At 47.5% G+C, this 23,997-nt stretch overlaps 1 protein-coding gene across 1 annotated transcript in view; it reads right to left on the bottom strand.

Moving 5' to 3' along the window:
- The window catches only part of OLFM3 (olfactomedin 3), a 180,207-nt gene that overhangs the window by 24,696 nt on the left and 131,514 nt on the right, over positions 1-23,997 (bottom strand). The window contains exon 2 of the mRNA XM_066247226.1: positions 5,412-5,558. Within this exon, the coding sequence (XP_066103323.1) occupies positions 5,412-5,558 (147 nt within the window). The remainder of the gene's footprint in view (positions 1-5,411; positions 5,559-23,997) is intronic.

The raw sequence follows: 23,997 nt of genomic DNA, 5'->3' as shown, positions 1-23,997 counted from the left end.
CTGTCGTGCACCCACCCATGCAAAGGAAAATGGAGTATATAAGCAAATCATCATGGAGAAGCGCATGGAAGGGTTATAGAAGAATACATGTTAGGTTGTTAACCCGAGCTTTCTGGTAAGGGGTGGGGCGTGGGGGAGAAGTAATAAACATTGTAGAAAGAGGTCCTTGTATAATCATAGTATGTATAAATCTATCTGCAAATAATTTATTATTTTGTTTTGTACAGTCAAAAATACGAAAACATGAGCCCCAAACAAACGGTGGTGGGATTTCAGGTGGCTTTTACTTTGTTTTATATATTTTTATGTCATGCCGTGCATTTTTAATAGACGTGCATTTTTATGGGATGAGTAAAAAAAGTTATTTTCCTTGCAAAACGTGTGCGTTACAACTAAGAAAGGGATGAATTGTGCAGAGACATGCTTTTTTTGCGTCTGGTGAAGTCACCAGGCTTGGCGGACCAGCCGGCTCTGAAGAACTCCCTGTTGGGAATGTTCCTAGGAATTGGGCCTTTCTGAGATGGCGGCGGACTAGCTCCTGCCTGGGCTTGTGCCGGCTCCTCTCATTTTATTGTTGGAGAAGGGTCAGATTTTCCTGGTTCTGTGTCTGCTGTCTCGATCCGTAGTTCTGCCCTTGATGAACCCTGTCTTGTCAGGACAGATTCATAACAGTCTAGCTTATATCAAAACTAATGGTGGAATGTGTGTTTTGGATGAGAACCGGGGACCGACTGCTCTCCCGTGAGCTTCATGAGATTAGACTCTGCATCTTATTCAGATCTTTTATCTCCCAGGCCTTGCACGGAACCGGCCACAGAGGGGTTGCTCAGTAACTATCTAGTGGGTGAAATTATCTTAGGCTTTCAATGGTTGTAAATGTGTAATTAGTATTTTAATATTTTAAGGAAAGTCTCCTCTTCTTTTATTGGGAAAGCTATCTCATTACATGACTCCCAAATGTTATTAATTTACTAGCCTTTCTACATGCTGAAAGCTTCATTTAAAAAAAAAAAAAAAAAAGCACAAAATTACCGAGACATCTTTGAAAGCACAGTAACTGCATCTTGGATAAATGCAATGCTTTCAGAATACTTTGCAGCTTCATTACGGTTAAGCATGAATAAAGAAAAGCCATTTGTGTTAGCAAAACTACCCATTAGAACATGGCGTTCGTCTATGAAGACACCCGTCCTCGGCATGGCTGATACTCTCCTGGGAATTCTAGGTCCCGAGGCAGCGGCGGTACCATTCAAGAATGACGGACCTGGGAGATACTCGGGGGTTGAAACAGCCTCCCTTTTATCTTGCCTCGGACTCACCCTGTCTAGTTCACTTGCAACTTTATTTGCGTTGTGGGAAACAGCACCGAGAGGGGCTTTTTTGCCGAGTTCTTGGTTCTGACTTCTGTATGGCAGCGTCCCGCGCAATGACAAGAGCTGCATCTGGGTCATGGCTAGAGGTAGAGCGGTCCAATTAGAAAGGACGTGGCTCTGGGCTGCCATTGGCTTTGTCGGCTGGCTGTCCCCAGGACTGTCGAGTTTCCCACCGGGTTACAGAGACCCACTGAGAGGGCGTGTCCTGCTGACACCTGGAGCCTGGGTCCCCTCTGACTGGACGTGTCGGAAGGAGGCCCGTCTGCTGTGGCCCCTCTGTCGGCCTGCTTGTCTCTGAGGCGCTGCCACTCAACTGCCCACGTGTGTCCCTGGGCTTAGAGCCTCTTTGCATCGTAGCTTGGCAAGCTCGCTGTCCCTCTTCGTTGATAATTTTTTTTGACTGCTTTATTCTGGTTCTTTGTATAAATAAAATATCTGAGGGCTTTCACACTTGAATGCAAATTAACTTAGATTTCACTCTCATTCATAATGAGTGTGGAGGCTACTTGGGAGTGTGGGGGAGGGGAGCCCAACAGTTTAATATGTTCAGATAGGCTTGAGTTAACAAAAATACACATTCGGATTTCTTTACTGTAGGGCTTCCCAGAACCTTTAGTATTGAACACTGTGGTAGGAATCTTCAAGGGTCAAGGATCGTGTAGAGTGTTGCTTAAAATTATTTTATTGGTGAGGATGTTGCTGGCATCTGATTTCAAAAATCCCAGTTTAGGAAATACTGGCCTAGTCCGTACGGGGTGTGTTTAACTGGACATGGAAGCTACATAGCTAACATACTTGTTTTGGGGTTTGTTTTTTTTTTAGTTTGGGCACACTAAGACCTGAAATATTGTGCAACCAATTGCATTTTTTTTTTTTTTAGTTATTCTGTGATATACACACTATTAAAAGAGCATCGTTCAATTAGGTGTGGCTACCACCAGAGGCATTCTGGGGAATGTTCGCACAGAATTGAGGAAATGATCTGGTGGAGCTCCATAGTCTGCTGGTTGAGTGGCCCTGGAAGGTGGTTTTAACCTCAGAAAGCACCAGTTTCCACTACGCACGCTTAGAAAGACGGCTGCTTCTGCTAGGAGGGTTGAACGAAGTGGGTGCGGTTCTCACGGACGGGACCTGTTGTTACTGTTGTTCTCTTACGGAAGGACTAATGCTTTTGCTTTACCACGTGCTGAATGAGAAGGTGATGCTCTTGTTTGCCATCTGGTACCCTGGACCCACGTGACACCACGGAGAGGCCAGCGAGGATGGGCCAGCTCGGTCTGCACAGGGAATGGGGTGTGAGACGCCTTTCTCTGGGTCCGGGGCCGTTTTCCTCACGCTGTTCTCAGAGTGCACGCAACTTCCCAGTCTTCTGCTGGCACAATGTCACAGAATGGGAAAGGGGATAAACCTAACGTGTGGTGACCGTGGTTTTGTTAATACTTTTTGTTTTCTTGTCTGTTAGGTATGGATACATTTTTAAAGGTGTGATTTTCTAAACCTTCTTTAAAACACTCAGTTGCGTGTTGGATGGACTGCTCACAGGAAGGTCAATGCTGGCCTGCAGCCCACCTCCTCTCTTGTACTTTTTGGCCTCAGTCATCCTTCACTAAGTCCTGGTTTTATCTTAGCTCTGGAATACATTTCACCCTGGTCCTGGAGAGGGTATTATCTGCTTCCCGACCTTCAGATGTTATTTAAATGTTTTTCAACTGATTTTTTTTTTTTTCATTTTTCTGAAGCTGGAAACAGGGAGAGACAGTCAGACAGACTCCCGCATGCGCCCGACCGGGATCCACCCGGCACGCCCACCATGGGGCGACGCTCTGCCCACCAGGGGGCAATGCTCTGCCCATCCTGGGCGTCGCCATGTTGCGACCAGAGCCACTCTAGCACCTGGGGCAGTGGCCAAGGAGCCATCCCCAGCGCCCGGGCCATCTTTGCTCCAATGGAACCTTGGCTGCGGGAGGGGAAGAGAGAGACAGAGAGGAAAGCGTGGCGGAGGGGTGGAGAAGCAAATGGGCGCTTCTCCTGTGTGCCCTGGCCAGGAATCAAACCCGGGTCCTCCGCACGCTAGGCCGACGCTCTACCGCTGAGCCAACCGGCCAGGGCCTCAACTGATTTTTAAAGAGTTGTCAGCCTATGTGTGGGTGTCTATATGCAGTGCTATACCGAAAAATATAGTAACACAAGTAAATTTATGGTGTCTTAAGATAATGTTACTCTTCACGGTTAATGGAGAAAAAATCATTTCTGCATAGAAAATCCAGGCACAGAAAATCAGTCATCTAAAGGAAAGGCATTTTTGAATGGAAAGGCAGAACTGGATTAAAAGAATAAATATTTTTACCAATGTAATTAGTTTCCCTAATAACCAAACAATATTAAACTATATATTTGAGTTTTTTTTCCCCATAGAAATAAGGGAAATCCAAATTGAAGACAATTCCCAAGACCAATCAGAATTCATATTTCATGATTTCTAACAGTTGAGAGGCATGTTAACTAGAGTCATTAATCTGACTGAAATGACGCTGGCTCTTGTCTGGAGGAGGGACAATGGGGTCTTCTTATAAAAAGAGACTTAAGAGAGAAACAATATATAATGATAGCTGTCAGGAAGGGGAAGGAAGAGCAGACTAATCTTTGCATAAAAACATGAAAAAAAGTTTTCTTCCTATCTGGAGCATCAGGAGACTTCCAAATTATATACACAGAGGAAACTGATTGTCAAAGATGGCAGTAAAAAAAAAAGTTACACTATTAATGTCTGTTATTAATAAATGCAATGATTTCATTTTTCTAGCTTCTCTTTCTCTAAAAAGCTCCCATTTGATGTCATGGTTGTGTTGGACGGTCATGGGAAAAATATGGCACAGAGTGACCTGGTGAGCATGAGGTCCTCTAGAAGCACATGCTACCTGATTTAGCTTATGATCCCCGATAGTATTTAAAATTCTAGCATGCTGTCACCCTTCCGTCAGCCTGGACACCCCAGCTGGCCTATACTCTGTTCAGAGCCCGACATGGGAGAACTCGGAATGAGAGTAACTGAAAGAACCATTCGTTGTTCTTTTTTTTGGGGGGGGGGCGGGGGGTTGTTGTTGTTGTTTTCCCCACACTAAACATACATATCCTCTCATGAGCTGACTCTTGCTGTCAAAAGAGACTAAAGCAAGGTCATTCTGTGTCTGATTGTTAGGGGCCGGGCTGAAGGAAATTATATGTAGAGAGTACTGCTGAAGGAAATGGAAGAGCTTCGAAGGCATGACTTAGAGCAGGGGTTCCCAAACTTTTTACACAGGGGGCCAGTTCACTGTCCCTCAGGCCGTTGGAGGGCCGGACTATAAAAAAAAAAACTATGAACAAATCCCTATGCACACTGCACATATCTTATTTTAAAGTAAAAAACAAAACGGGAACAAATACAATATTTAAAATAAAGAACAAGTAAATTTAAATCAACAAACTGACCAGTATTTCAATGGGAACTATGCTCCTCTCACTGACCACCAATGAAAAAGGTGCCCTTTCCAGAAGTGCTGCGAGGGCCGGATAAATGGCCTCAGGGGGCCGCATGTGGCCCGCGGGCTGTAGTTTGGGGACCCCTGACTTAGAGAATGGTGATGAACCCTTGGAATTATTCACTGTCTGTCCACAGAGCCGGCCTAGGGTGTTGCCACTGTCTTAACTTCCTTGCAAGGTTGATAATGGGATCACAGAGAGCCCGGTGTGATCGTGGGAGCTGAGCTCAGTTTCCGGCCTCGGAACACAACTTGCTGCTTTTGCGTTTTGCTCCGCACGGAGACACCGCCTGGGTATGAAGCGCCTCGGTAGAGAGCCAGTCTTAAGGCGACCAGGCTGGGAAAAGCGAAAGGTCCCACAAAGAGAACAGCGCAGGAGGCTTGAGGCGCTCCTTCCCAGGAAGGGGCAGACATGGGGGAGGGCCCTGAGCACCCTTCCCTGCCTTCCCGCATTTCCTTTTCAGAGCGCGGGAGACCCCCCCCAGGACAGCACGCAGTGGGCACGCGGGACGCCTACCTTTTCCAGCAGCTGGCGCAGCTGCCTGCTTTTGGCGTCGCGGGAGCACAGGTTCTGTTCCGGCGCCACCACGGTGCAGATGCATCGCCCGTCCGGGTCCTGCGCTGAGCTGTACACCTGCCATCCTTCCTTGGGGCTGATCTGGGTCTGGGGAAACCAAGGGAAACACACCAATCACAGACCCCGTGGCGGGACACGGAGGAGGCGGGTGTGTGGCGTGTTAAGCAGAGCATCTTTTCAATGATTGAAGTTTGTGTTCTTATTTTTTAAAGTTAGAGAGAGAGAGAGAGAGAGAGAGAGAGAGAGAACAGTTTACGTGGACAGCACAGCTTCAGGCAGTCAACCCTCCCTTGACCAGAGCTCAGGAGAAGAACCTTTCTCCTCCTTCAGGCTCTGTATTATTAACGACGCATCGGTCCCACGCCACCCCCGCCCCCTTAGTGCTTGTTGCTATATTCGGACATACTAATGCAACTTGAGAAGCATCTGATAACCACTTAGACATGTATGGCCAGTCTTACTACCTCAGATCTGTTCGCTTGTCTTTCTCCAACATAAATGGGAATTCGTAATATAGTTTTTAGGAATGACTCTTCAAGAGTGATATTCTGAAGCAAAGCTTTACCCCCAGGGGCTTCCCATGTAGTCAAGGGCTAGTTATTCATAAAGCTGGAAGGGTAGCTTGTAAGAAACTAGGGTAGAAAGTCATGAGGCCCGCGTTGTTTCACCAAGGATGCGGAGTCCCAGAGGAGTTGTTTCGGTGTCGTCTGCCAAGTCCATCTTCCCAAACGCTCTTCCCACCCCACCCCCCTACCCCCTACCTCCCTAGCACCTTAACACCTTAGCATAAAGTAGCATTCCGTTTCTCCCGCTCTGCCTCCTATTATGTTAGTCTTATTCCTTTATCTTCCTGCAGGAAACTTCTCTTCAGCTACACAGATCGGGCTCTCCGTGTCCTGAAAGCGTGACACCCTGATTGGATCTTTGTACATCACTCAACTTTGCTTCTCCTGCTTGGAATAGCTCCTTGATAAACCTTCAATTTGCTCGGACCTTGCGGGTTCCACCTCTTCTGAAGGATTGCCTGTCCTATTCATTAGGCGTTCAGTGGGTACGGTCTAGCATTGTTATGTGTCTTTCACATATGTCTTATTTCAACAATTAGTTTCTATCCAGCTACAAGATACATGGACTATTTCCTGTCTGCCTGATCACATGCATTCTATCCAGAGCAAATATAAGTCACCTCCTTTTTTTTTTTTTTTTATCTAGCAGAGTTCAGGGAACCCTGGGCGTTGAGCGTGCATGCTGCACTGTACAGACAGCAGCTGTGGCGGACGCCACAGGGCACCGCCCCTGACTTCCTCCAGCCCCGAGAGTGTCGGCAGCCACTGAGTTGTTCTTTGGGGGACGCCTAGGCTGGAGAACGCCGCCTGCTCAAGGTCACGCCCTGTTCCCAGGAGCACCTCACAGCCACGGACTTGCTGGAGCACGGGTGGAAAGAAGCGGGGGGGGGTGATTATTCCCACTTCCCGGAAGAGAACATTATCTGCCCTCCCGAGCACACACAGCTTGTGTGTGGCCGTGCCGTGTGGGAACCAGCCAGTGCTCTGCAGAGCAGCACCTTCCGAGAGCAATATCCTGACAGCCACGTGCGCCATTTAAAATGTTCTACTAGCCATTTAGAAGAGGAAAAGGAGACAAGCAAAACTAATTATAACAATGCATTGTATTTTTTTTTTTTTTGTACTTTTCCGAAGCTGGAAACAGGGAGGCAGTCAGACAGACTCCCGCATGCGCCCGACTGGGATCCACCCGGCATGACCACCAGGGGGCGATGCTCTGTCGCGACCAGAGCCATTCTAGCGCCTGAGGCAGAGGCCATGGAGCCATCCCCAGCACCTCGGCCATCTTTGCTCCAATGGAGCCTTGGCTGCGGGAGGGGAAGAGAGAGACAGAGAGGAAGGAGAGGGGGATGGGTGGAGAAGCAGATGGGAGCTTCTCCTGTGTGCCCTGGCCGGGAATCAAACCCAGGACTTCTGCATGCCAGGCCGATGCTCTACCACTGAGCCAACCGACCAGGGCAATGCATTGTATTTAAATCAATAGATCTAGAATAGTTTCAGGTCAGCATGGGGCCAGTGTAAAAATTAGTCACGTGTGATACTTTGCGTTCGGCACCCAGTCTTTGAACTTGACTGTGCGTTTTCGCTCAGGTTGGAATGGCCACCTCGTGTGTGCTCAGGAGCCCAGTGCGGCCTCCTTACTGGACAGCACAGCTCGGGAGTCCTGCTTTTAACTCCAGGGCTGCCGCAGCCATATGGATATGATACTGAGCGCACAGATCATTGTTTTTAAAGAGCCATCACACGGGTCTAGAAAAACTGCCTGACCAACATCGCGTGGACCAACCATCCAATTTGCGTCTGAGTTTGTTTCTGCTGTGGAAGTCGATAAATCAATGAGCCACCTTCTAGCAAGCTCTGGCATGCTTCCCCACCAGGGACCAGAGAGTCCTTTGCTTTCCTTCTATGGTTTCTAGGGATTGAGCAGATAGGGAGGTGTTTCTTGTATGAGCAGGAGAAGAAGAAGATGAATGCGGTGTATAGAAAAGAAGGTGTGCGGTGGGTCAGGCTGGAGGCTGCTTGGCCGAGGAAGAATGAGAGAAGGGCTGTGGTGTGGGACAGCCGGGATGGGGCTAGGAACAGGCGGTGAACAGAGGCCGGCAGGGCATCACCTGGCCAAATGCCTTGAGTTACTGGGCTGCTCCATTTGCCTATAGACGGGTCGGGAGCAAATTCCCAAAGGGACTGAGTCAGGATGACTTCTCTCGCCACAGGTCTGCTGCTGTACCCTGGGACCCTCTGCCTCTGGAATTCGCAGTAGGGTAGCTCCGTTCTCCTGTGTATCCTGTCCCAGGTCCCAGCTCATCCCATGCCATGAGCCAACACATGGTTCTTTTTCATTTCAAGGGCTCTTGCGATAGTCCCTAAGGGCAGCGACGAGCATTCCAGCAGTAGTCAGGAACACACACTGAGCAAGCTATAAATTATAAACTCGGGTGACTCATTAAGATGTCATAGTCCTTGGCATTGATCTATAATGAAAAACAAACGATGCCAAACCGGTCTTTTTAGGCTCTTTTTTTTTTTTTATAAACTCCTTTTTTTTTTTTTTTTTGGATATTTCATAGAAGTCTTCTGTGCCTTTTCTATTTCTGGGGCATTGGATTCATTCCCATTTCTATCTTTTTCCATCTTCCCTCACCCCTGTCTCCGAGGATTTATACTTGAAAATCCAGTTGGGATAGAAAGATGTATTCAGAATTAGATGTATTCAGCATTAGCGTCAGATAGGGTCTTAAAATTTATTATTATTATTATTTTGTATTAAAGAAGAAAAAATGCAGAGAGATTATCTGCAGAATGGACAAGGAAACAGCTAAGCAGAGTCGCTTCAATGACACAATTAAAGGCTTAAAGCTTAGTAACAGAACGGGATGAATATTATCCAGACAAAGGTTCTGTGGACGCCACGAGGCTTCCCCTCAAAGTGGACACAGATCTCAAAAGATGTCAGAAAATTAAGGCTTGTCACCAGAGTAAATTTAGCTTTCAGATAAAAGGAGCAAGGGCCACCCAATTAGAATATTAAAATGTCTTTAACAGCAGTGCAAACAGTGATTATGGAACCTGGCAGGATTAATATTGATGTTCACCTGCCAAATGTCTAGCTAACCAGCGTAGAGCTTGTCATGACAGGGCGAGGTGTCTGCCGCTGTCTGGAGTGAGTGACGTGGGAGAGGAGAATGGGGTTTGATGCTCACTGAGCTTCCTTACCCCCCTCCCCCCCCGCCCGCCCTGCAGTACCAGCTTCATACAAGTGAAGACGGGAGCCTTGGTTGCCCTTCCCCGCTGTCTTCCTGCAAGAATCATTGAGAAGAACCACGACCTTCTCTACTACAGACAGAGTTCGTTTGAATGATCTCAGCTCTCACAAGTTAGCTCTCGGGCAGGGAGAAGGTAACTGGCGAGAGAAGAATGCTAATATCTGAGATGAGACGAGAGTTTGCGAGCCCTGTGGGCTTTGATGTAGACCTCTGTTTCCGGGTTAGTGGTGAGTCAAGGAAGTTTCACGAGTGTCTCTAGTGGTCTCCTTTTAGGGCACCCACGCTGACGTGGAAACGAGGATCAAAATCACACCTACTCAGACCGCCTGTGGAAGGAATGACAGTGGTTTTGGATTCCAACAAGAAAAGACTTGTACCCATTTTAACTTGTAAGAGCAAGTATCCAGGTGTCAGTAAAACTCAGGCAATCAAAAGAGCAAACGTGATGGCCATTGCTTGGCAGCTCACGTGCATTACTGCCTTTGAATATCACAGTAAGTAACCCTATAGACTTGAGGATGTCCTTCTGTTCATTTTATAAATGAGGAAACAGACTTAGAGACAGTAAGGAGCTTGCTCCAAGGTAATCAGTGGAGCTGGGATTGGTGCTTGCATAGTCTGATTTCAGATCCTGAAAGTTTAACATCCCTGGATAGTTGGTTCAGCAGCAGAGCATTGACCTGTTCCTTGGAAGTCCCCTGTTTGATTCCCAGTCAGAGCATACAAGAGAGGTGACTATCTTCTTCTCCACCACTCCCCTTCCCCCTCCTCTCTTTCTCTTCTCCTCCTGAAGCCATGGCTTGAATGGTTAGAGCAAGTTGGCCCCAGGTGCTGAGGATGGCCGCATGGCCTCGCCTAAGGTGCTAAAATAGCTTGGTTGCTGAGCAACGGAGCACTGGCCCCAGATGGGCAGAGCATCGCCCTGTAGGGGGCTTGCTGGATGGATCCTGGTCAGGGCACACGCAGGAATCTGTCTTTCTGCCTCCCTGACTCTCAATTAAAAAAGAAAAAGAAAAAGAAAAGGAAAGCTTAACAGGCAGAGGGCACCACCAGCTACCTGAACTTCTCCATGTCATGAAAATAACAACACTGCTAGCATTTTCTGAACAATTGTGAAGCCTGCACTTGAACCTGGAGGGTGTACATAGTTCATTACCATTGAAAACACTGCTCATCACAGTGATTACTGATCCCATCCCTTTGAACATTTTGTGTTAATTAGAAGAACTAAATGAACTATTTGGCAGTTTTTATTATTACAAAACTTATGAAATATTTAAGAGCGCTGTAAATAGGATGAAATGATAATTATAATAATTTGATTTCAAGTCTGCACTCTTTGCTTATAATTTAATTGCAAAATGATGCTTTCTAGGTATAAAGCTCCCATGCAAAAAGTTAGCCCAACACTTCAGGGACTTTGTGCTAGACTAGAAGGATCCTGAAGATTGAGGTAAAAGTACAAATTAATAAAATAATCTTGCCTTTCAGTAGGTTTTTCTGTTTGGAAAATTTATTGTCTTGTATTAGCCTCATTTCTTTTGAATGAACTACCCTTAGAGATGGACTAGAAACACACAATATCTTATTTTACTTATCAGGAAACTGAAATTCAAAAAACTTAAGCAAATTTTCCCCAAGTCACCCATTTAGTAAATGTCACAAGTGGGACTTATGCCAGCTTTCTCCAACTTGAAGCCCAAAGCTCATTACATTCCCTCTCTGCAGATAAATGCGGGTAGGTGGCCTGTGTCCATGTGTCAGCAGCCAAAATCCTGTGCTTTGGAGGGGATGCACGCAGGTGGGTGGAGGGCATTTCCCAAACATTGTTGAGACATGTGGCCATTGGCAACCCAGAGAGGCAGTTAGCAGTGATGTCTTGGTGACACAAGCCGCTATTTCCGTGGAAGGCGTTTATCAGGGCCAGGCAAAGGGACGGAACTCTGACCCTTTGAAAATCAGCTGGTGGGACATGGCTAGGTCTTGTGTTTTATGCTGAGTTTCTGGTTGTTTCCTAAAAGTACAGACTAAGGAAAAAGGAAGAGGGCTCTAGCTACTGCGAGTGGTGTATAGAAGGAGGGGGAGATACGGCAGAAGAGAAATCCACTTACTAAAACCTATTTGATTTAGAGCGGAGATATCTGAGTGATGAAAACTGCTTGTAAATTTTCCGTCTGGAGATAGGCTTGGCCTCCGCGAGTGAAATGTGGTTCAGCATGCTGATGGCTGCGGCAGTGGCGAGGGGAGAAATGCGAGGACAGGAATTAGAGAGATGTTGACAGACCCAGACGACAACAAGAAGCTGCGTGCTGGAGGACGTGTTAATAAAAATGTCACTGCCTCGCCCTTTGCTTCCTGCTTCTTAGGAGACGAGCTGGCATTGAAATACAAAATCTATTTCACTCCAGAGAAACTTAAGGCTTTCAGGAAAAAAAAAACAACAACAGAAAAACCCCAGAAAACAAAATGAAACCCAACAACTATAAAAAGGAAACAAAAAAGGAATCAACTCAAAGACATCATCAAATTTAGGTTGGTTGGTCAGTCACCCAAGAGTCATAACGGATGCTTTGACTCTCCACTCAGTGACAGCTGTGTGTCTCCTCTGATGGTTTTGTTTGAACCCTACGTGATGGCAATGTCACGGCCTCCTCGGCAGCCCCTTGCCCTGGTGGGAAAGCTGGGCTGAATGTGACCCTCCCTCTGTCATCCTCCCCTCTCCCTTTGGTCTCACTTCTGCATAAAGTATCTCAACAGGAACAAACCCACCCTCTTCTCCGTGTCTCCGTTCTTCTCTGAAAAGGGCCGCTCTCGAGATTTGCCATTCTGTTCGCTCATCCATCTCTCCATCCTCCGTGTGTTTGGTTGGCCCTTCACAAAATGGACACGGGCTGCGGACTTGGGGGAAGAAAAGCAGTCCTTACAAAACAGAAGCCGGCTGTCTCCATCCGGGAGTCGGAGATAAGACGCCCCGGAGCGTGCTGAGCGTTGGCGGCCCAGGGGTAGTCTCCTTGTTCTGTGGCGCTTAAAACGGAGTAACTCACGGACGTGCTTACTAGAGGGACTCCAGCTAGAGAGGCGGCAATGTAGCACAACAAATCGCGTATGCCCACGGGTCCCTTCGAGGCTTCTTCCCACCTCCGTGGGTGGGCTTTCCCCGAACAGCGGGGGTTCGCTGAGGGTCTCCTTTCAGTTGCTCTTTTCCAGGTTGGGCCTGGTGTGGCAGCCACACAGCAAGGGGACTTCTCAGAAGCTGCGCTCCAGGGGAAGTTCCTCAGTATGAGAAGGAAGCGTCACAGGGGCCCGAGCTTCCTCAGCGCCCAGGCTTCGCCCCTGCAGACCCCTGCCCCTCCACAGGTCCGTGGGCCCAGGGACAGATCAGGAGGGGCGGGGGGGGGGCAGGGAAGGAGAGAAGGAACACAGGACCAAAGAGGAGGAAGGAGTGTTTCAGGATTCTAAGGAAAGCAAGAGGGAGCTTATTTTCATAAGGAGCTGGATTTTACTACTTACTAATAAACATATCCTGGAAATTTAAGAACTTCTTTCGGGTTTTGAAACAATCAAATGTACACTGCCTGTTTCAGAGACATCTGCCATAAACAGATTTTACTTGCCATTTCCTTATTAACACCCTATATTTCTTCTTATTTTTCTAAACTTTACAGGTCATTTAAAACTGCCCTTCTATAGGGAGGCTGTGCCCGTCTTAGTGTAAATCCACGCCTTTGGCCGTCTGCACGTTTTGATGCGGGTGGCAATGGGGTCCTTTCACGGAATCACAAGGAGAGCATTCCAGGGACGCGCAGCTCTGGGAGGCTGAGGCTCGGTGCTTTGTGAGTGGTTGGGACTGGAGCTGCCCCCAGGTTTCCAGTGCCTCGTCTCCGTCTGTCCCGCCATGGGAAATGCCCAGCGTGGTGTTCCTCAGGGCCCAGGAGGAAGGCCAGTGTCCGTAGATTCTGTGCCATGTGTCCCTATCCGGCTAGCTTAGCTTCTCCCAGTGGCCTGTTCCCAGCCCCGCACCTGCTGGCCATTTAGCTGCCCTGCCGCATGGCTGCGCATGAGTGCTCAGGGCGTGCGCTGTTAGCAGACGAGAGAGAGAGAGAGAGAGAGAGAGAGAGAGAGAGAGAGAGAGAGAGAGAGAGAGAGAGAGAGAGCGCTAGAACATGCAAGCTCTGTGCTAACCTTGGGCTATATTCTCTTGGGCTTAGGAAGGACCAGGCACTGTTTCGAACTAACCAATCAATTACTCAATCTTCTATGGGTTTCAGCTGGTCCCTCCCCCTAACCAATCCATTTCCTAGATCTTCCACGGTTGTGTCCCTTATCCAATCCCGTCCTTTCCCCAAGCTAGACAGACAGGCCTCAGTGGCCACCACCTCAGTTGCTACCGCACATGCCTCAAAGCGGACGCACCCCCACCCCGTGCCATCCTGACTTCTGCACATGCGCCTAGCGGAGGAATTTCGCCTGCTGTTTTGTTTTGTTTTGTTTTGTTTTGTATTTTTCTGAAGCTGGAAACGGGGAGAGACAGTCAGACAGACTCCCGCATGCGCCTGACCGGGATCCACCCGGCACGCCCACCAGGGGCGACGCTCTGCCCACCAGGGGGCGCCTGCTGTTTTTTATTCCTTCATTTCCTTCAGTAATCCTTCCTGCCCACTTGGGGATTAGGTCCCAGTGGCAGAGGATGAGGGGATGCCCTGGGCAGTGTGGGAAGCTGTCACTTCCTAATGAAGCAGGCAGGCTTATGGTCCAGTTCAGCTCCCCGGTCCGTGAGGTTTAACAACGTCTGATTCCCTTTGTTCCCCTCCTTTATTAATAGCTACCTGTGCCGACAATTTCACAAACGCTCACGAATCAAATTTTAAGATCAACTTGTGTGTGTGTGTGTGTGTGTGTGTGTGTGTACGTACAGCTCATCCTATTCGTGCTACCTAGAGTGAGATCACAGGGTGAGAAAGGTGAGAAGGGAGGGACCTCAGAGACCTACCGACTGGGAAGGCGCTGTCAACCCTTCCGTCTAAGAAAAGGAAGTCCAAGGTCATGGGTACCGACCTGAGCAGGATGGAGGGACACTAGCATGGCCAGGGGCAAGGGGTGTGGTCAGGTGACTTGCTTCTCCCCTTAGCTCTGTCATTAACCATCTGGAGGACATCTCTGTACTCACTCACACCTTTTGGGTCTGTCTTCCCACTTGTGGGATGAGGAAGTTGGATGAGAGCAGTTGCTTCCAGCTAAGCTCTTGAGCGCGCTAAGGTCTCTGTGGCGGGCGCTGTCAGGACTGTAGCCAGGGGCTGGTTGTGTGAGGAGAGGCCAAGGGTGGTGGCCCAGGAAATGCCACCCCCTATCCCTTATTATTTGTGTGACCAATGCCTCGTTTGACACATGGGGTTTCCACTTCAAGTTACGTGCAGCAGATGTCCATTCAGTATGTTTACGTAAGATTTAATTCGGGGGAAAATAGAGGGGGACAAGACTGCCAAAAATAGTGTGAAAAGGACTGGCTGCGACGGTTCCTAAGAGCCTTTCCAGCACGCACACTTTATGACCCTAATCTGGGAAATACAGATTCATTCATTTCTCACCATGGGAATTCTACAGTACAAGCAGTGATCTTGAATAATTAAGGTAGGGAAATGCCATCATAGACATAGTTCTTCGGTGAGGTATATACCACTTTGGTAAAGCATGCAGAAGAGAAACAGCAGCAGCAAAGCTTCTGCAACCTGCTCTCTCCGTCCCTTCCAGTAAATACCATGGCGCACACCTTCCTGAACTTTCTGGGCTTTATTTGTTGGTCCGATGGAGTATTCGGTTGTTTCAGCTCATCTGTAAGCCGTAGCAATGCTTGTGATGAACGACCAGAACACAAAGCAAATACACGTTACTTTAAAACTACAAGATAGCTAGACGTCCTAAAGGAATCAGGCATCATTTAGGAAATCTGACCCTTTTTCCGTCAACAATAGGGAATCACCAAACTGACGTCTGTCTACGCACAAAATATCTATCTCAGGAGCCAGGTGCCAGGTTTGAAGAATACTGTAACTCAGTCCTGAACTTCTTGGTTTAGATTCCTTTCCTGAAAGAGAGCTCATTCAACAACCAAGTGGTAGGAAACCCTCAGGTGCTCGCAACTGAGAAAATTTGGCTTGGTAAATATGAAATACCGTGAGTTTCTTTGTTCCGTAATTGTCCATTGATGACATATTATGCTTTCTTTAAAAGTGCACACACCTCTCTCTCATCTCCCTCCTCCAGCCACGTGCAGGTTGTGCAGAGATAAGGGGTCACTGAGGTTTCAACAGTGACTCCAGGGAGGTGAAAAACCTAAAAGCAGGTCGGAGTTCGCCTTCCGTGCGCTCTCTGCCGGTGCCCTGGGTGCTGGGTGAATCCGGCGAGTTATGTAATTAATTTGACCTGACTCTATACTCAGTTAACTCCACATCAATTGATCGAGTAATTATTACTATTAACTGCAAAGCAGGCTTGAAAAGAGAGGCTTACTTTCCCCTTAGGATCTGACGTTTTCTGACTCACTGGGGTCGTCCAGGGCTAACAGCAGATAAGATAAAAAAAGGTAAAGACCTCCGAGAGCTAATTGTTTCTGCACATTCCATTTAACAGCAGGGAAATGGTCTTGCTAGGAGAGTCCTTCCGTTTGAAGTTATAAACTCTCTATTTGAAGCACCCATAGTTTTTTATTTGGATTTGAAAGGGTTTTAGAGTATTGCTACGAAACCATGGTTCAGCCTCTCTGAAGAGACTTTCCTATCATTCCGGGAAGGGTTAAAAAGCCATTCACTTCAAGTGAAGAAAGATTCCGGGGGCTATACTTATAATAGGAAGAGTCTTTCTAAAATATTAAAGCATGCAGAGAGATGATTTTTATCCGGCAAGTCACCCCATTCTTGGTGTTTCCTAGCTTCAGAAGGTCTCTCTCCGGCAGGCTCTAAATGCTGCGGTTTTTGTATTCATTTATCTTTTAAAAGAGGTTGGTTCCTCTGTGAATGCATCGCCAAGAGTCACAGGAAATTCCGTTCCCAGGAACAACCTGCTGCAGCACAACTATAGATCAGACAGAATACACTCCGCAGGACAAATCAAGGGGGTTTGACAGACACGGAAAGAAGTATTAAGATAACTAGACGCAAAACAAATGTCTCTAAGAATCCTCACAGAACCTCAGGTTTGTACAGTGACATTCAAGCTTTTTATGCTGAAGAATTTAGTGAGTCTAGTAATTACCTTTTCAGAAGCAATTTTGGGGAAGTCTATCTTTTTAATACAATTTTTTTAAGTGTTCATTAAAAAAATAAAATAAAATGACCAAAGTTACCACACAGAGAAGCAAAAACTCTCAGCGTCTGCCAGTTCACAAGCATTGAGAACCCCGGTTGGCTTTAATGCGCGCACTTCCCGCGAGGGCCAAACCCACCCGAGTGACTTACTAAGGTGTCGGGCGTCCACAGCCTCGTGGCATTCAGTCCCACCAAGGATGGGAGCGTTTGGGACATCCAGTTTGAGATCATGGCCATGGTGCTGAGCACAGCGCCCAGCTTCAGCAGTGGAGGGCTCATTGCTGTGGAGCCAATGAGTTTTCACAGGGACTGATGGAGGCGCCGGTGCGGTGCTGGCCGCGGGGAAGGAGGCGTGACTGCAGCCACCTCTCCGGCATGAAAAGAGATCCACTTCCCAGCTCCCACCGCCTCCGTCTCCGGGAAGAGCTCCTCCGGCAGCCTCTTCTCCCCGCCCTGGCGGGAAGGGCCCTGCCCTGCCTGCCCCGTCCTGCCTGCCCTGCCTGCCCTGCCCTGCCTTCTCCTCCTCGATAGGAAGCTTTGCTCCGTTTCTCCGAGGAGGACTCTTCTGCCAGGACTGGGCGGGTAACGATCAGAGCGGGAGGCTGGAGGGAGGGGGGACTGGAGCTTTTCCTGCTCCACTCCAGGTGGTGAGCAGAGTCCCGTGTCCTCTCGGGGTTTCCGCAAGGGGTGCTCAGCCGCCCTTGCCCCTTCGTGAGAAAACACACCTGTAAGTGGACGTCTCCGGGAACCTGCACATGGCAGACCTCAAACTACCTACAGGTTTCTCCGGGCATGGGCAGCGCAGGAAGACAAAAAAACGTCTGCAAAGAATTTCCAAGAATAGAGGAAGAGATTTAAATAATAAAAAAAAAAGAACCTAAAAGTAGCGTTGTTACTGCTAAAAAAAAAAAAAAAGTCATCAAAGATTCCTAGATACTGCCCGCAGGGAACGTGAACCCAGGCACTTTCCAGGGAAAGGGGGGGGGGGGAGGGAAAGACAGCCGGGGTGGGGGTGGGGAGAGCCTCTGTCCAGAAGGTGTCCTGGGGTCTCCAATGGATACTCAGGCTCCTGGCAAACTTAGTTCACCGGACTCTCTCCTCGTGAGCGGCAGACAGTCCAGAAGCCTGTCTCACGAGAGAACATGTGAGACCCAGAATTGAAATCAGGACATCTGAGCGTCTAGTTCTTGTTTTCTTGAAGTTAGTTTTGTGTGACTCGCCTATGACTTTAAATTCCTTGGCTTCAGGGTTATCACCCCCCTCCCCCCCAGCCCTTACAATACAGGGGGTTGAAGTCTGTGTTCTCCAAAGTTCCCTTCAGCTTTAAAATTCAATGACCTGTTTATTAAGAGTTTTGTTGGCGAATGCGTCTACTGAATTGGAGCTTAGGGGTAACTGGATCATAGTCTGGACACATACTACAGTTGCCCACATCCAAATCTCGGACCCCAAATGGAATGAATCAGAGGCCATTGTCCTGTGTAATATATAGGGTTTAAAATAAAATATAAAGAGAAGACGGGAGGGAAATACAGCCGGATGAAAATCAAATGAAAAGCAATCTGTTATAAAATATATATATATTGTTTTGATTCCTTAGGAGAATTCTGAAATTGAGTGTAATTGGAATTTTCAGAGATATATATATATATATATATATATATATATATATATATATATCTTAAACAGTTTGGGCAGGAGAAATAAGGGAAATGACTTGAATGAAATTGAAGGAGATACATATTTATAGAGGTGTGTGTGCTCGTTATTCTCAAAAACAGCTTTAAGCTGGGGTGAATACTCAAATGTCCCTTGTACCTATTCCCTAGGAATGAGATGGTTTCCTCCCCTGTAAAATACACCCAAAATTTTTCAGTTGACTCTTATTTTTTAACCAAGCGTCCAGAAAACCAGATGCTGCTTGCTTTTGTCTTTTAGAAGTCGTATCACATGAAGACCCAATAAGGATAAAAAGCACAATAGTTTCTATACTAAACTTGGCATTGAATAACAGAGCAGTCATAGAAAGGACTGCGAAATTTTACATTAGTATTAGAGTGTGGTCCTAACAGAAAGCAAAGTGGATTTTCAAATCTGATTGCTTAGAAATACCTGTAACTCGATCCAATTTTCATAAAGGCGGGGAGTGTCTTTCCAAGAGCTTCATTTCCAAAATGGAAAACTAATATACATGCAATTACTAGATAATCTAAGATGCAACATGGCAGATGGTAATTATACTTATTAATGAAACTGTCACTTGAGAGAATAATCGTCTCTTTAAGAACAACAGAGGACCTCATGTTAGGAAACACCAGGCTCTTAATTGCAAATCCAAAAGAAAGGCAGAAATAAACATCCAGCCTAAATGGACCGCTTGTTGCAGTTTCCCAGAGATGCAAATGACCGCACTAAAGACCGAGAGAGAACAATAGTGAAAGGTTATGAGTCGATGATGCTTATGAACAACATAAAAGCCATAATGTGTTGTTTTTAGAGCAGGTTTAAATGGCACATACTGAAATGGAAAGGCATTCATTCTAATGATGATTAGTTGTGGGAAATAAAGGCAAGTACCATTTGTAAAGACCGCAGTAGTTCCTGGTGGTGCTCTGATACTCGAGTGGAGTGATTATCATTATCATTTGCCTTTTGGAAGTTGAGTTCTAGTTTGCAGATGGGGAGGTGATTATTCTGTGTAGTAGTTGCCACCTGGATTCAGGGCAGATAGCCCTGTGGTTAGAGAAGTTCCACAAAGACAGTGTAAATAGTGTTGCAATCGATATTAAACAACGAGGCTGGAAATACTCGCAGTGACCAGCCCGGGGCGTCGGGATCACTCAAAGATGTCTGGACATCACCTTGTAAGTAATTCGAGAATTTTACACAGACCAGGAAAGTCATTAACATTATGTCTCAGATGATTATTTTAGCATTTTTATGATAGAGGCTGGACAGGTGGCGGTTGCAGTAAAAGCAAAACAATCGGAGGGAGGAAGGTTACTTAGGGTCATATCATATTCTTAGAGTTTAGGTAAGATAGGGTGGGGTCCTGGAACACGGACCTGTCAGTGGAGTTGAAAAGGGTGGGTTCCACCAGGTTTCAGGCAGACTTAGTGATTGAGTAGATGTGAAAAGTGAGAGAGAGGAAGTGACCTGGGGAAGTTTTTCAGGTTTAGGGTTTGGGTTTGGGCGGTGAATGGTGTTCCTCAGGATACAAACTACACACGTAGAAGTGCGACTTCAGGGGAGAGGCAGAGTTTATTGTCACACTGGAGGTGAGTTGCTTATGGCAGATGGAGTCCCTGGATGGTAATGTACCCACATATGGAGTCCAGGAAAGTTAATTTCACTAGACTGCACCACTACAATGGCCTAGGAAGTATAACGTGTCCTACAAAGATGACAAAAATGGTTAATTTAGGAACAACAGTCTTAAAACAACCTACCAAAGATTTTATTTAGACTTTAAGATGATCTCTAATTTAGTTACTTGTACACAATTACCTATGCACTTTTGTTTAAAAATACCGAAGAAAACTTCTAATACTAGTAAATAGTGCAAGTAACAGTAACTCTAGTAACTTCACAGGAAAATGTGACCTGGCTACATATTTTCCTTTTACAATCTCCATGTGGATCGATAGCTATAAAACCTACAAAGTGCATTATTGCTAATGGGATGCTGAAAGATATTGATTAATGTATTTATTCATTAGATTTCTTCTGGTGGCCCGTCTTATTATTATCCAGAGAGTATTTAATGATAAACCTATATAATAAATAATTAATAAGCCCATAAATAATGATCCCAAAGACTTATAGCTGATAATATTGACATGCTCTGTCATTGAAATTTTATTTTTTTCCTCTTGATCCGGAGCACAATAGCTTAACATTGCTTTAATGCTCATTGCACTTTCTAGTTTAGGGGGGAGCTGTTTATTGGGTTGTATGTGTGGGTTTCTGGGGAACTCGGGCAGATTTGAAAAGGTCAAGTACCTAGAAAGACCTGATGGCCACATAAAATATGGTTGAAAACCCAGAAGTTTGACCTGAAGCAAAACAAGAAAGAGAAACTGCGGTTATTTGCTAAATGATCGAAAATTAAAGCGGGAATCATCTGCGTGTACGTGGTTGCAATCTAAAACATTTAAACATTAAATGGCTCGAGGAAGAGAGGAAAATGGCACATTCCATGTAGTTGCAGAGACAGAGTGAAGAAGAAATGGTGGAGGACAGAGAGTGGGAGTGGGGGAGGGGGAGGGTAGCTGGGTAGATAATGACAGATGAGTTGTGGGGGGTGGGGGGAGGGTAGCTGGGTAGATAATGACAGATGAGTTGTGGGGGGAGGGGGGAGGAGCAGCTGGGTAGATAAGGACAGATGAGTTGTGGGGGGTGGGGGAGGGTAGCAGCTGGGTAGATAAGGACAGATGAGTTGTGGGGGGTGGGGGGAGGGTAACAGCTGGGTAGATAATGACAGATGAGTTGTGGGGGGTGGGGGGAGGGTAGCTGGGTAGATAAGGACAGATGAGTTGTGGGGGGTGGGGGAGGGTAGCAGCTGGGTAGATAAGGACAGATGAGGTGTGGGGGGTGGGGGGAGGGTAGCAGCTGGGTAGATAAGGACAGATGAGTTGTGGGGGTAGGAGGAGGGTAGCAGCTGGGTAGATAAGGACAGATGAGTTGTGGGGGGTGGGGGAGGGTAGCAGCTGGGTAGATAAGGACAGATGAGTTGTGGGGGGTGGGGGAGGGTAGCAGCTGGGTAGATAATGACAGATGAGTTGTGGGGGGTGGGGGGAGGGTAGCTGGGTAGATAAGGACAGATGAGTTGTGGGGGGTGGGGGAGGGTAGCAGCTGGGTAGATAATGACAGATGAGTTGTGGGGGGTGGGGGGAGGGTAGCTGGGTAGATAAGGACAGATGAGTTGTGGGGGGTGGGGGAGGGTAGCAGCTGGGTAGATAATGACAGATGAGTTGTGGGGGTAGGAGGAGGGTAGCAGCTGGGTAGATAAGGACAGATGAGTTGTGGGGGGTGGGGGAGGGTAGCAGCTGGGTAGATAAGGACAGATGAGTTGTGGGGGGTGGAGGAGGGTAGCAGCTGGGTAGATAAGGACAGATGAGTTGTGGTTGGCCCAAAGAACAACCAAAGTTGTAGTTAAACCAAGGAGACCTCCAGAAGGAGCCAAGTAGACTCTCGTTAGCAAGTAGGAAGAGAGGGAAGAGCGGTACGGAAAGAGGAAGGTGAGGGACAGGGTGGTTGTGCGAAATGAATCTCTCTGGGGGTGTCGTGTACCCTGGGTGGAGGCGTGACAGGTGAGCGGTCAGGTAAACAAAGAGCTCCACTGATGAGTCTCTGCGTTCCCATCTGTGAGATGGGAGCATAGAATTCTCATGGGTGAGATGAGAATCCGGTAGGAAAGGATTCTTAGAAAAACTGAATGAGAGACTGTACCTCAAAGAGCCTAGAGCAGGTCAGGTTCTCTGCACAGGGCAGCCCTACCTTTGGCAAGAGATGGCGTGACTGGGGCAGGCCCAGAGAGTTGTGGTTCAGCTTAAGGAATAGTAGTAGGCCCCGAAGAGGTGGGAAGTGTGCGTCTCTGCTGAGCTTGGACAGTACGCTGGCCCTCCACTCAGTCACGGTGGGTGAGGAGAATAGTCCAGTTTTGCTGAGGAACATAAGTCACTCTGGGTTTCTGGAGTGAATAGCCCAAAAGTAGAGAAAAAGAGCTGCTTCCTTCACTGAAAAGTTCAAGCAGTTACAAGAGAACTTCCATAAGGTCCCACTCCCACATACACTCATCCAACTCACCGGTGCCCACCTACTCCACCCTTTCTTCTAGTGCCATGGAGAAACTGTCTGTGCCTGGTAAGGCTGGTCCTTCCCCTGTGCACGAGCTCAGTACCTTTCAGACACCATGCGTAAGAGTCCCCTGCAAAGCTTGTCAGGACCCAGGTTCCTGGGTCCCACCCTGAGAGTCTGTCCCGAGCTCTAGCATCGGGCCAGATAACTTGCCTTTCTGACTGACCCTGGCTGATGCTCAAGCTGCCGTTCTTTTTTTTTTTTTTTTTTTTTTTTTTTTTTGTAGTTTTCCAAAGCCAGAAACGGGGAGGCAGTCAGACAGACTCCCGCATGCGCCCGACCGGGATCCACCCGGCATGCCCACCAGGGGGCGATGCTCTGCCCATCCTGGGGTGTTGCTCTGCAGCAATCAGAGCCACTCTAGCGCCTGAGGCAGAGGCCACAGAGCCATCCTCAGCGCCCGGGCAAATTTCGCTCCAATGGAGCCTTGGCTGCAGGAGGGGAAGAGAGAGACAGAGAGGAAGGAGAGGGGGAGGGGTGGAGAAGCAGATGGGCGCTTCTCCTGTGTGCCGTGGCCGGGAATCGAATCTGGGACTTCTGCACGCCAGGCCGATGCTCTACCACTGAGCCAACCGGCCAGGGCCTCAAGCTGCCATTCTTGGACCACCCTTCGAGTAGACCGCTCTGGGTCCCCTCCATCTCATCCCCTCCAACACAACTCTCTCAATGCGGTCCTTTCTTTCTGACAATGAACCTTTCCTTTTAAATGGGTCCTTCCCAGCAGTGTACAAATACTCCCTTTATCTCTTATCTGAAACACAGACACATACACAATACTTTTCTGATGCCACTTTCTCTCCACCCGGACTTCCGTTTCTCCCTGTCTCTCCAGCGCGCACCTCCTTGAAGGACTGGTCTGTAGTCACCGTCGTCAGTTTCTCTCCTCCCAGTCAAGTTTTGGTCAACACTTCTCAAGTCCACCAGTAGAAACGACTTTTATCAAGGCCGCCAGTGACCCACCGGGCTAAATTTAGCACTCAATTCTCAGTTCTCAATTTTCTTGACCTGCGAGCAGTATTCATCAGACTTTTACATTCTCCTCGAGATAATTCCTTCCCTTGGCTTCGCGGATGGCTCGTTCACCTGGTTTTCCTCTGACTTTCCGACCCATCTTTCTGAGCCTCTTTTGTTGCTTTCTCCTCATCTATATGCTAATGGCCCCCACATTCATGTCTTCCTTCTGAGAGCTGTTCTATCAATTCAGACCTGTAGATCCAATTATCTACTTGACATCCCCTCTTGGGTGTTTAATAGACATCTTGAATTGAACATGTTAAAAGATGAGCTTCTCGTGTGCCTTCCCCATCTCCAGCAAACACAGCAAAACCCCAAAGACAACACAAAAAACTAGACACACAGTCACCCCTATGTCCTGTGGTCTTCCTCATCTCAACTCCATGGTTGAGTCGGTCAGGTCAAAAGGTTAAGATTTCAACATGAACTTTTCCTTCTTTTAAAACATTGTACATCTCTCAGTTTCATCTGCAGGTTTCCTCATCTCTACTTTCCAAAAGCATGTGGCATTTAACCATTGTCC

This window comes from Saccopteryx bilineata, chromosome 11, assembly GCF_036850765.1.
Source record: "Saccopteryx bilineata isolate mSacBil1 chromosome 11, mSacBil1_pri_phased_curated, whole genome shotgun sequence".
NCBI classification, from domain to species: Eukaryota; Metazoa; Chordata; class Mammalia; order Chiroptera; family Emballonuridae; genus Saccopteryx; species Saccopteryx bilineata.
The sequence above is the reverse complement of the archived record's forward strand: the minus strand, read 5'-3'. Positions and strand labels throughout refer to the sequence as shown.